Source organism: Scyliorhinus canicula, chromosome 9 (genome assembly GCF_902713615.1).
Source record: "Scyliorhinus canicula chromosome 9, sScyCan1.1, whole genome shotgun sequence".
Classification (NCBI taxonomy): Eukaryota; Metazoa; Chordata; class Chondrichthyes; order Carcharhiniformes; family Scyliorhinidae; genus Scyliorhinus; species Scyliorhinus canicula.
Genome location: NC_052154.1, coordinates 139,937,118 through 139,950,238, shown reverse-complemented (window position 1 = coordinate 139,950,238; position 13,121 = coordinate 139,937,118). Strand labels below are relative to the sequence as shown.

Here is a 13,121-nt window from a genome sequence, read left to right as displayed (position 1 = left end):
CTCTCTCTCTTCTCTCTCTCTCTCTCTCTCTCTCTATCTCCTCCTCTCTCTCTCTCTCTCTCCCTCCCTCCCCCTTCTCCTTCTCCCTCCTTCTCCTTCTCCCCCCACCCCCCTTCCCCCACTCTCCCTCCCTCTCTCTCCTCTCTCTCTCTCTCTCTCTCTCCTCTCTCTCTCCCTCCCCTCCTTCTCCTTCTCCCCCCCCACCCCCCCCTTCCCCCCCCCACTGCCTCTCCCTCCCAAATTCTCTCTCTCTCCCTGCCTCCCTTCTCTCCTTCCTCCTCTCTCTACTCTCTCTCCTCTCTCCCCCCCTCCCTCTCTCCTCACTCCCTTCTCCCTCTCTCTCTCTCCCTCCTCCCCCCCTTCTCTTTCTCCACCCCCCCTTCTCCTTCTCCCCTCCCACTGTTCGCTGCCATTCTCCGGATGCCAGCCCGGTTTGCTCACAGTCCGGCGGTTCCTGCTCATCTCCTCCCGGAGAATCCCGGCCCCATAGACTTAAAGAATTTGTGGATAAAGGGCACATTTTCAAGTTACAAATATTTACGCTTGGCCAGGCTTTAACTAGGATGTGCGTTTTTAAGGATCCCAGTACTGGGACGCTGGCTATGTAACAATCTAGGCCCCAAAGAGACTGCGAATATAAATATCCGAGTTTGCTGATAGTACAAAGCTAGGCAAAGAATGTAAGCTGTGAGGCAGACACATTGGTGTTGTAAATATATAGGCCCCTGATTTTCAGGGCCTATCATCGAGAGCGCAAATCCCGTTATGACCGTTAACCTCTCGCAATGGGTCATAACGGGATTTGTGATGGCGAGATCTCCATTTGAGACTTCCCCACCATCACAGGTGACAAAATCCAGGTTCATGCACAGGAAAAGGCGGTGAATCTGATTGCCGTGACATTAAATAGATTAACTATCATTAAGCTGCTTAACACCATTGCTTCATGGATCTTTGGATCCCTCCATACACCCCCACGTTGGGGGGTGGAGGTGAGTATCGACCCTCGAGTAGTGAGGGACATGACAAGGCAGCGCAGCATACTAGCAATGCCCCTCCCTAAGCACTGCACGTGGCAGTGCCAGTTTGGTATTGCCATGGTATGGACAGATTGGCAATGCCATGGACTATGCCAGGGGTCGTGTCCAGGTGCGGGGCCTCTAGGGAACCCATTGGGGGAGAGTTCCCATTATTCTGGGTGGGTGGTGTGTCTGCATTATGCTGGGTGGGGGGGGGGGGGGGGGGTGCACACAACTTTTGAGTGCCTGGGGGGCGGGAGGTTGGTCCTCTGTGTTTGAGGGTTCAGGGTATTCCCCTTGACTGCCGGGGTCCCGATGTTCGGTGTGGGGGCCTTTTCCTGCACTTTGAGGTGGGGGCAACCTTTAAATATGGCGCCCTGAGATCTGTGGAGCCAGGTTTGCTGGCTCCGAGGCCCCACCCCACACACTCCCCTGCTTATATTTTGAAAAATGTCAAAGGATCGGGGGTGGCATTCTCCCCTACCCAGCGTGACGGAGGGTCCGGAGTAGGGGGAGTGGCGCCAACCACTCAGGGGTCGCGCCTCCCCAAAGGTGGTGAATTCTCCCCACCTTTGGGGGCCAGCCCCGCGCCGGAGCGGTTGCCACCTGAAGACCGGCGCAAAAAACCAGCGCCCCCGGCAGCAGGGTGGCCGAAAGGCTTTCGCGGTCCGCGCACGCGCCGGCAGTGACGTCAGCGGCAGCTGGCCGCTGACGTCACTGCCGGCGCATGCGCGATGTGGGGGTTCTCTTCCGCGTCCGCCATGGTGGAGGCAGTGGCGGACGCGGAAGAAACTAGTGCAGCCAGGGCACTGGCCCGGACTCTGAGGGGGGGGCCCCGATCGCGGGCCAGGCCACCATGGGGGCACCCCCCGGGGTTCGATCGCCCCCCGCCCCCCCCAGGACCCCGGGGGCCTGCTTGCGCCGCTGAGCCCGCCGTTCCAGAGGTGGTTTAAGCCTCGGCGGCGGGAGAGGCCTCCCAGCGGCGGGACTTCGGCCCATCCGGGCCGGAGAATCACCGCAGGGGCTTCTCCGATCGGAGTGGCGAGATTCCTGCCCCCGCCACTTCCCGGGTGGCGGAGAATCTCTGCCACGGCGGGGGCGGTAGTTTAGGCGCCTCCAGGCGATTCTCCGACCCTGCTGGGGGTCGGAGAATTTCGCCCCTGGAATGAAATCTTGGCTGTGTTTCTGGGGAGAAACACACCATTTTTTTACTTAACACCTGTCTCTGACATTTTAAGGGAGATTCCACCCTTAGAAGGGTTTTAATTGAGCATCAAAGTGGCACATACTGTATAATGTGGGGAAATGTGAGGTTATTCACTTTGATAGCAAGAGTAGACGAGCTGAATATTTTTTAAAAGGTGTGAAATTTCTGAGTATTGACGTTCAGGGAGTTGGATGTACTCGTACAAAGAACACAAAAAGTTAGCATGCAGGTACAGCAAGCAATTCGGGAAGCAAATTACATATTGTCCGTTATTGCATTGAATTGGAGCACCAGAGCGTCTTGCACTTTGAGACCACATCTGGAATACTGTTTAAAGTTTGAATCTTCATAATACTCACCATGGAGGCACTGTAGCCAAGAGTCAATAGATTGGTTCCTGTTATAGGAGGGTTATCCAATGGTAAGAGGCTGAGTAAATTGAGTAAATCGAGAGAGTTTGGAAAAGTTAAGAGGTGATCTCATTGGACATGCACAATTTCGAAGAGATTTGACAGGGTAGGAACTGAGGCTGTTGGCCCTGTCTGAGGAATCCAGAACACAGGCACAATTTCAGGGTAAGGGGTTTGAAAATTTGCAATTCACTATCCCGAAGGGTTGAGAACACTAACACTGAATGCACTCAAGGCTGGGATTGATGGATATTTGGTCTCTTAAGGCCTAACATGGAATTGAGGGATAAGGCAATGGGTGGTAAAGTTAAGTTGTGGCAGAGGATCAACCATGATTGCACTGAAAGGCGGTGGGCTTGGATCTACCCCTGGTGCTATTTCTTATCTTCCAATGTCTTCAGTCTTAGAGGAAGCGAATGAAAGTGAAGGAATCAGGTTGGAATCTGAAGAATGGTCTATCTGATAGTGTAGCAGATTAATCGTGTGCTCGATGTATGTTCTGGGCCATGCAGACAAGGTGGAGAGCCCAGGTTTTGTTCCCAAGTCTGTGCTAAATTGGCTGATCTCAGCTAAAAGACGGGGTATATGTTCTAATTAATTCAGCCATCATTGAATTAGAAGAATAAAAATCAGTCCAGGCTCCTGCTGCTGATCATGATCCATTGGACTCGACTGGAACCCTCACAAGGGTGGTCAGGATGTAATGGCAGCATTGAGTTTAGACATGAGTAAGATGTTAACACTCTCCTCAGGTCACACGTTAAGAATATCTTGTTGAGTCAAGGATTGTTAGTGACTCTGGAACTGAAACCCAGCATATTTTAGGAAGAAAGAAAACTGGAAGCTGTCACCTATGAGTAATGGTGTTTGCAGTGAATGGAGGATATTCCTATACTTAGCGATAGTGTGGCTTAGACAGAATAGGCCTAATAATGCTGCCAGTAAATTTCTGAATGTTAGTTCAATTAAGAATCAAGGTATGGAACAGTGTTGATGCCATTTTGTTTAATGTTCTCGGTGTGCAGGTGACACTGGCCAGGCCATGTGATCTCAGAACCTCGTCAGCTGGATTCTCCGCTGTCGGGATGCTTCGTTTTGCCGGCACAATGGAAACCCCATTGACCAGCTAGCAAAAAGGAGCATCCCGCCGGTGTGCTGAATCAGAAATCTGGCGCGGCGGGATGGAGAATCCAGCCCAGAGTTTGAGAAGCTGATGGTGGACCTTCTCCTTGAACCACTGGAGTCCGTGTGCTGATATTCTTACAGTTTTTTCAGGAGTTTAAAGGCTTTTGAGCATGATGACAAATGAAGGGTGGTGTATGTCCAAGTCAGGCTAGTGTGTGACTTCGCAGGGAAGTTGAAGGTTATGATGTTGACATGATCTTCCTCCCCATCCTTCTTAGTGGTAGAGGTCATGAAGCCAGGAAGTGGTGTTGAAAGATATTTGGCGAGTTGTAATGCATCCTGAGATAATAGAGCGCAGGCACAGTGCGGAAGATATTGAATTCAGTGACAAAGACACTGATCAAACAAGCTGTGCTCTCCAACAGAGTGTGGAGATTATTGAGTATTGTTGCAGCTAGTTTCTGTCCCCTGCAGCCTCTTGCATTAGTGTCGATGTGACTTGTTCAGTAAGCTTCTGAACAATGGTAAACTCTGGAATCTTAGCGTGGGGGAAATTAGCAATGGTAAAATCATTAAAGATCAGCAAGGATGTGATTGCCGCAAACAAGAAATAATTCCATTATTACCTGACACTTTCTTTTTTTTTAAAAAAGCCTTGCAGCATCAGAACATTCCCAAAGTGCTTTCAAACAAAATAACTACTTCTGGAGTATAGTTGCTTTTTTTGTACGGCAGGCAATTTTATGTACTCCACAAACAACAATAATGGTAATGACCAGATAAGCTGTTGGTTAAGGGATAATAATTGGACAGAATATCAAGACAAGCTCCCCTGCCCTTCTTCAGCCATGGGATCTTCTACATCCATCTGAGAAGAAGGCTGAGTTTAACATATGATCCAGTACTCCACTGGAGTGACGGTTTAGATCTTTTGCCCGAGTCTTTGGTGTGGGATTTAAAACTAATCTTTTGACTTTGGGAGGGGAGTGTTCAATAACTGGACTACAGCTGACATTTGTGGCCTGCATGCTGTCCAGATCCTGCCATAGGATGGTGTGGGCTGCTATCTTATCAATGGAGAGGAGCTCTTGCCCCACCAAGTGAGCAATACCTGGGATGATGCGACATACAGTTTAGAGCTCTGACATTTTTTTTTGCCATGTGGTGTTGTGTTCCTTCATTGGAGATACAGCCGCGATAGCAGTGACTCAGGCAAAGGGTTGCCTTGAACATTTTAATGGCCACAAGTGGGTAGAGTAAACTTTCCTGTGCATTCGTGTTCAGGTTGCTGTGTGCAGGATACACTGCGAAACTGTGGGGCACCATTTTAATACCACAAGCCAACCTGACCACATAACCAGAGAAAGACACCGTTGTGAATCAAGTAAAATTTGCTTGCTTTGTGAGTGATAATACCACATGCCACAATGTGTGCTTCCCAAAATTACTTTGGTGTGTTTTGTAAGTAAAAACCTCTTCCACGGTATTTAATTTATTTTATAAATTAATCTTTGAAATCTGTCTCCTCTTCCCTCAGGAAGGGTCAATTTTTTTCTGGGGTATGTTTGACAGAGACGGGTGGCCCTTGATACTTCACTCAGCCAGCTATTTGACTGTGAAGGGTATCACAGCTGAACTGCTATCAGCTGATCCTCATACCATTGAATCCTCCAGTTGGGGTTGTTGGGCGATGGTCAATAAAGGAACCTCGGCTGATTTATCGCCACGCTGCCCGCCTCACTCCAAACCCATCCCATGGACATTGTGGCCAAGAGTAGCTACCTTACAGATGCCCTTGTTGAGGTTAACTAATGAATTACAAGTAGGCAACAACTAAAACAACTTATATTTATTTAGTGTTTATAAAGGAGTAATATATTCCAAGGCGTGTAAATTGACAGCGAGATACGTACGGTAATATTATCGCTAATTCCATTGGACGATCCAGGCCAATGTATATTTTTCTTGCATTTGTTTTTGTTTGTGTATTGTCTGCATCTTATTTTTCAGCTTTGAAGAAGGCTTTGCACCCTGAAATGTATATTTGTCAATTCCGTTAGCCTGCTGCGTGCTTTGAAATTTTTTTTTAAAAACTTGGGGCAGCACGGTAGCATGGTGGTTAGCATAAATGCTTCACAGCTCCAGGGTCCCAGGTTCGGTTCCCGGCTGGGTCACTGTCTGTGCGGAGTCTGCACGTCCTCCCCTTGTGTGCGTGGGTTTCCTCCGGGTGCTCTGGTTTCCTCCCACAGTCCAAAGATGTGCGTGTTAGGTGGATTGGCCATGATAAATTGCCCGTAGTGTCCTAAAAAAGTAAGGTTAGGGGGGGGGGGGGGGGGGGGGGGGGTTGTTGGGTTACGGGTATAGGGTGGATACGTGGGTTTGAGTAGGGTGATCATTGCTCGGCACAACATCGAGGACTGAAGGGCCTGTTCTGTGCTGTACTGTTCTATGTTCTATGGATTTGCACACAATGTACAGCACAAACAGGCCACGCCACCCCCCCCCCCCCCCCCCCAAGCCTATGCTCGTGCTTATGCTCCACGCGAGCCTCTGAGCATCCTTCTTCGCCTAAACTTATCCACATAACTTTCAGTTCCTTGAACCCTCATGTACTTATCTAGCTTCTCCTTAAATGCACCTATGCTATTCACCTCAAATTCTTCCACATTCCCGCCATGCTTTGGCTTTCCATTTCAGTGACTGGGGATCATTCTAGCATGGGAATTTAAATGGGTACAGTAGGAATTATACTACATCATGCAGAGGCCTGGACTCGTGATTTGGAATGTGCCACGACAGCTGGGGAATTTAAATTCAGTTACGTAAATAAATCCAGAAGGGAAAAAACACTTGGCGCTGGATTTACCGGCCACCTCCCACCGGAATCGGGACAGGACGCGGCCGGCAGATTCTGCGAGAGGCCTCTTCTGGGATCCTGACAGTTGTTACACACCATGACATCTAACAAGATCTCAAGAGACCTTACATTCTGGATCCTACCCACACTTCACTATGTCTATGCCAGCTATAACCAGCCCCTGAAATCTACCCGCTTCGCCAAGGAGACCCCAGCCAGGCACTGTTTAGCATTGATCCCCACAAACGGGAATCAGGTGGAATGGCTCCCTGGGGAGGAGTGGGGGTCTCCCAGGCAATTGTCGGACCCTGGATGGTTGGCGTCTGGGCAGGGGGTACCCTGGCACTGCTGATGCCGCCAGTGCCAAGGTGCTCAGGTGGCATTTTTATGCACCGGGGATTGGAGTTGGGGGTGCCCTGGCCGTATGAGGTGGGAGGCGGCAGGGCTTGAGGAACACCCCCCCCCCCCCCCCCCCCCCCCCCCCCCCCCCCCCCCCCCCCCCCCCCCCCCCCCTCACTCCCCTAAAGGTGTGGCCTCGGCGGGGCATCCCCGCTCAGGCATGAAAAAAATAACAGAGTGCAGTTCGATAGCAGGATGATTACATGCTGGGAACGACCTCGCTAATCCCACCCAGAATGGGACCCTATTTGTTTCGTTCGATTGCACACTTATCAGTCCATAACGGTGGTCGTTTTACAGCTGGACATTTGTTTGTTTGTTTTGTGTTTTGTTTTCTTTTTTTAAATTTAGAGTACCCAATTCATTTTTTCCAATTATGGGTGAATTTAGCATGGCCAATCCACCTAGCCTGTACATGTTTGGGTTGTGGGGGGGAAACCCACGGAAACACGGGGAGAATGTGCAAACTCCACACGGACAGTGACCCAGAGCCGGGATCGAACCTGGGACTTCGGCGCCGTGAGGCAGCAGGGCTAGCCCACTGCACCACCGTGCTGCCCACACATTTGTAAAGACCCATCAGGCTCAGCAGTATCCTTTTGGGGAAGGAAATCTGCCACATTTCCCGAATCTAGCTCCTCAGGTTGTCTCAGAACGTCTCTCAAGACAGTCGACGTTCAAGGTGGCTCATCACCTGGCAGCATCGTGGCGCAGTGGTTAGCACTGCTGCCTCACGGCGCCGAGGTCCCAGGTTCGATCCCGGCTCTGGGTCACTGTCCGTGTGGAGTTTGCACATTCTCCCCGTGTTTGCGTGGGTTTCGCCCCCACAACTCAAAGATGTGCAGGTTAGGTGGATTGGCCACGCTAAATTGCCCCTTAATTGGAAATAATTAAGTGGGCATTCTAAATTAAACAAAAAGGTGGCTCATCACCACCCTCCTACAAGCAATTAGAGACAGGCAATAAATCCAGACCTTGGCAGCAGTGCCCACAAATGAACAGTAAAAGCAATCACAGCAAAGCCTGACCTGGGGTTCACTTCATTCTGCAAAATAGAGCAGGAACACTGCTTATTACTGCTCGAGATAACTAAATATAGACGGAGGTTCAAACCTGGGCCTTCTTAAATCTATATGCTGGGCCATGGTGAAATGAGCTTTCAAGGGAGCAAGAATGAACAATACTTTTTCCTGTTTTACACAATTGTTTGTGATAAGCTTGTCTTGATTCGCAACAATTAATAAATATTGATTTTTTTTTTCCTGACCCCGTCTCCCCTTCATACAAATTCCAGCGAGTTCCCTGAAGCAGATGAGGAGGGCGAATTGACTCGCCTGGAAGCTGAACAGAAGCTGGAGCAGATCCGCCGGAGTCTCGACGAGAAGGAAAACCAGGAGTACGAGCGCCTGCGGCAGAAGGGTCATGATGCCGAGCTGGAGCTGGAAGAATTGAAGAAGAGGAGAGAGGAGCGGCGTAGGCTGAGGGAGGAGGAGGAGGTCCGGCGGCAGCAACAGGAGCAGGAGCTACAAGCCAGAGAGGAGGTGGGCATGTTTAACCACAACTATTGGTCTTTTAAGGTTGAGGTTTAGGGGCATCTCCAATGGTTCAGAGGCAAGGTCACCAACTCTGAGCCATACACAGCAGGGAAATCTGAAGCGCTTGATCCACCATTTGTGTTGGTCAGCAGCTCTCCACCATAGGTGTGCGATAAGTGGTTGTGGTGCTTTTGAGGAAGGTAAATCCGTCTGTGTTTCCTACCCCTGATCATTATTGAGTTACCTTAAATGGAAATGCATATTTGTACAGGTGAGAGTAGTCTGTCCCAGATGAATTATCTTCCACAGCCCGTAGTTTCCGACACATTTCCTAGATTTTGGTCAGGTACAGGAAGGTAACTGGCCCCCACAGATTTCATTGCAACATAAACTTTAAAAATTGCCAAGGATCTTTCACATTTATGTAAGCACACTCGGTTTAACGTCTCACCTGAAATAATAATAATAATCTTTATTAGTGTCACAAGTAGGTTCACATTCACACTACAATGAAGTTACTGTGAAAAGCCCCTAGTCGCCACACTCTGGCACCTGTTCGGGTACACTGAGGGAGAATTCAGAATTCCCAAATTACCTAACAGCACATCTTTTGGGACTTGTGGGAGGAAACCCACGCAGACACGGGGAGAATGTTCAGACTCCGCACAGGCAGTGATCTAAGCCGGAATCGAAGCTGGGACCCTGGCACTGTGAAGCAACAGTGCTAACCACATGCCGCCACTTGAGGGCCACCTCCGGCTTGGCGGTCTTTTTTGCAGGCCGAGACAGTGATTGCTCATGTCCAGGTGCTCGGTGCCCATCAGAGGCTGTCCTGCCTGATCTTCTGAACCTGGTCCTCCCTCCAAGCCCTGGAAAATGCCCCCCCCCCCCCCCCCCCCCCCCCCCCCACTGACCTCTGAATCTGGCCTCCATGGCTCCTCTGTGGTGGATTACCGGCAGTCCCAACAGTGCCGCCGCTCCCAGTGGGGTTGTTGGGAATAGAGAGCGCCTGGCCATTTGATTGGCCAGCATTGCACAGGGATGGGATTACCTATTAGATGGGGGTGGAGGCCTTGTGGAAATCCTGCCCCCAAACCAGTTAATGGCCTGATGGCAGTAGAATTTACTTGGGGCTCCCCGGCCATGCAGGAGTGGGCTTCCCCTGATTGATCAGCTGGAAGGGGTGGGGCCAATACCTCTGCAAAAAATGCAGCCCAAACCTTCTGAAAGCCTCTGCAGAGAGTTTCCAATTTCACTGATCATCTGGAAAATGAGACCTGGACAAGGAACACTCCATCCTGCCTCTTCTAAACAGCTCAGAGTGGTTTGTGTCTACTGTAAGCACAGAATGTACTCAGGAAGGCTTCCTAAAGCCCTGAGCAATGTAAAATGCTAGAGACCCAACAAAGTGGAAGTACACCCTTCTTTCCTGACCTTTGCTCCTAGGAAACTGATCATTTGCCAAAAGAAATGGTAATTTTAGTGTACACTGTGTAGCATTTGAAACTTGTGTCTGGGTCTGAACTGGGTTATTGAGATGAATTGTTATTTGCACCCATCATACTGAATGAAAATAGTCTTCTTCCATTGTTATGCTGGTCCAGAAACCTCCTCAACTTTCTGCATGAAGACAGATGTGTTGAAGTTAAACAGTACGCAGCAATTCCAAAGCCCTGGAACCTTCGCTTGAGCATTATGCTCCATATTGGGCTGAGGAATGTGCATCCTCCGGTTTACTTACTGCTGCTATTCCTTAATTTACATGGCGTTTTTATACAAGGCTTCAGAGGATTCCGTTGGTCTCTCATGACCATATGCTTGGGCACTGTGCACTATTAGGTAACAAAAGCACTATGGCATGGTGGTACAGTGGGTAGATAACTTTCAAAAATGCTGTGTCAGGGTATTTAAAAAATTGTTTCAAATTTTTTTAAAGGAAGAGATCAAGGTAGAAGGAATGGAAAATGTCAATTAACTCAATTATAAAAATCAGCATTTTAAAACGTTTAACTTTTCCTCCATTTAATGCTAGTTTAGAACTATAAAGTTCATACCTTCACCACCCACTCTATTCCAATCCCTGATTACTGCCTCAGCATGAACCAGCTGACCATGCCTTCAGGCATCTGGGAACTCCATATGTTCCTTAACCCTCTCCACCTCCTTCTGCTCCTTTTAAGACCCTTAAAATCTATCTCCTTGAGTACTCTTTTAGTCACCCAGGCCAGAATCTTCTTATTTGGCTCAATGTTGCTCTTTGTCTGATTACTGTTCACTGCAGTCAAGTGTCCTGGGACATTTTGCAATGCTAAAGATGCAATCTCAATGTGATTTGTTGCTGTTCAATTGTTTTAGTTTGCTTCATCTTTTATCCTCCATGGTCTTCTCAAACAGTTGAGAAAATGGAAGGTCTAGGTGGCAGTGGTAGAACTGGTCGTGAATTAGATGGGGAGAATGCTCCCATCGGGTGTGGGAGAATAATAAAGCTCTGAGTGAGAGCGAGCTGTACTCATCCATAACAATTTGACCTCCTGCCCAATAACCATGCCCATTTGACTATGATTAAGAGTGAGTTGTGAAATGCTACACAAAAAAGACTTTACAGGAAATGTTACAGAAAAATGCTCAGTAATTGTCATGGGGTACACTAGAAAGAATAGAGTTTGACCAAAAAATAAGCACATTTTTCTAATTTAATGAAAATAGTATTTTTGAGATGTGGGGCGCGATTCTCCGGCCGAATCACGCCACGCCGCCCTGGCACCCCCATGCGATTCTCCCACCCCCCCCCCCCCCCAAAATGGTGTGTCGCATTTTGCGACAGGCCGCTCGGAGAATCGCCGCTCACCGTTTCTAACGGCGACCGGCGATTCTCCGGCCCAAATGGGCCGAGCGGCCTGCCGAACCCGACTGGTTCACGCCGGCGCCAACCACACCTGGTCGCTGCCGGCGTGAACATCACACGACCGCTGCATGTGGGGCCTGTGGGGGGTGGAGGGAGGATCGAGCACCACGGGCGTGCTCAGGAGGTGTCTGGCCCGCGATCGGTGCCTACCGATCGTCGGGCCGGCGTCTGTAAATGACGCACTCTTTTCCCTCCGCCGCCCCACAAGATCAAGCCGCCATGTCCTGCAGGGCAGCGGAGGGGAAGACGGCAACCGCGCATGCGCGGGTGACGTCACTTAGGTGCTGCGAGCCATGTCATTCCGGCCGCGCCGGTTTGACGCAAGCGTTAAGGCAATTCACGCGCCGCCGTTCCTAGCCCCCCCGGGGAGGGGGGAGAATAGGGGGCGAGGAGTGGCCTCCGACGCCGGAGTGAAACAATCTGGGTTTCACTCCGGCATCGGCTGTTTGTCTCCCGTTGGGAGAATTTCGCCCGTCAGCATTGCAATTTTAAAATTGAAAGTCCATGGGCTGGATTCTCAGTTTTGGAGACTAAGTCCCCACGCCGGCGTGAAAACGGTCGTCTTTTATGCCAGGAAAACTGGTGTCAAAAGGCCACTGATTCCCTGTTTGGCTGGGGGCTAGCAGGGAGGCAGCGTAGAGCTCGCAGCTCTAGCTGCTGATACGGCCCCCAGCACTCCCGGTTCAGAGGCCGAGCATGTGCACGGTGGCGCCCTGTAGCGACTGTGCTGTGTTCCATTGCGGACTCAGCCCGCGGACCTGGACTGCCAAAGTAGTGCCCCCATCAGCCACTTGTGCGCCCCGCACCGCCCGCCCACAGCCCACAGTGCCCCCAGCCCCGAATGAAGCCCCCCCTGCCCGCCGATTGGTCCTCCCCCAACTGTGGTGACCCTGGACTGAGTCCGCAGCCACCACGCCGAGTACACGAATGGTGTGAGCACATGTAACCCACACCATCGGGAGCTCGGCCGGTTAGGGAAGAAGCATTGCGGGGCATTCCTCAGGCAATGGATAATCGGTGTGGCATACTCCTCGAGTACGCCGCTTTTCAGAGGCTGGAGAATTCAGAAACCGGTGCCACTCCCGATTTCGACGCCAAAACGGATTCTCCGCCCTGTCGCCGAACGCGATTTCGGCGTTGGGGAGCGGAGAATCCAACCTCATATTTTGTGGGATAGTAAATGTAAATATATTTTGTCCTTATGCAGGAGGAGAAAAGGAGAATGAGAGAAGAGCGAGAAAAACGAAGGATGGCAGCAGCAGAGAAACGGCAGAAGGTTCTTAGTATTTCAGGTAGTGAAATGGAGGACCCTTTCATTCCCCTCAGCCCCAAGAGCCCAACATTTAAGGTAAGAATTCCTGATGGACATGGAATTTTTATGCTGAGTGTTTTGTTTTGCTTTTGCACTGCTATGGCAAAGTCAGAAGTACACAGCTCTTGTGATGCTATGCAGCTCGCTAAGGCGAATATGCAGGAGAGATTATACCTCAGCAATATGGATATGAAATAGGCTCAGTCACAGGAAACAGTAGTGGTTCACAGATGTTTTCAGGCTGGAGGATGGTTATAGCAGAGTTCCCCAGGCGTCAGTGTTGGGACACCTGCTTGTCCTGGTGGATAATAAAGACCTAGATTTGACATTCAGAGACTCTGGGTGAGATTTA

The 13,121-nt window shown here is 50.1% G+C and overlaps 1 protein-coding gene across 3 annotated transcripts in view; it reads left to right on the top strand.

The window, feature by feature from the left end:
• Nucleotides 1-13,121, top strand: part of lsp1a (lymphocyte specific protein 1 a) — a 451,893-nt gene that overhangs the window by 362,242 nt on the left and 76,530 nt on the right. For all 3 annotated transcript variants that reach the window (XM_038807720.1, XM_038807718.1, XM_038807719.1), the window contains exons 5-6: nucleotides 8,312-8,558; nucleotides 12,665-12,805. In XM_038807720.1, coding sequence (XP_038663648.1) covers nucleotides 8,312-8,558; nucleotides 12,665-12,805 — 388 coding nt within the window. The remainder of the gene's footprint in view (nucleotides 1-8,311; nucleotides 8,559-12,664; nucleotides 12,806-13,121) is intronic.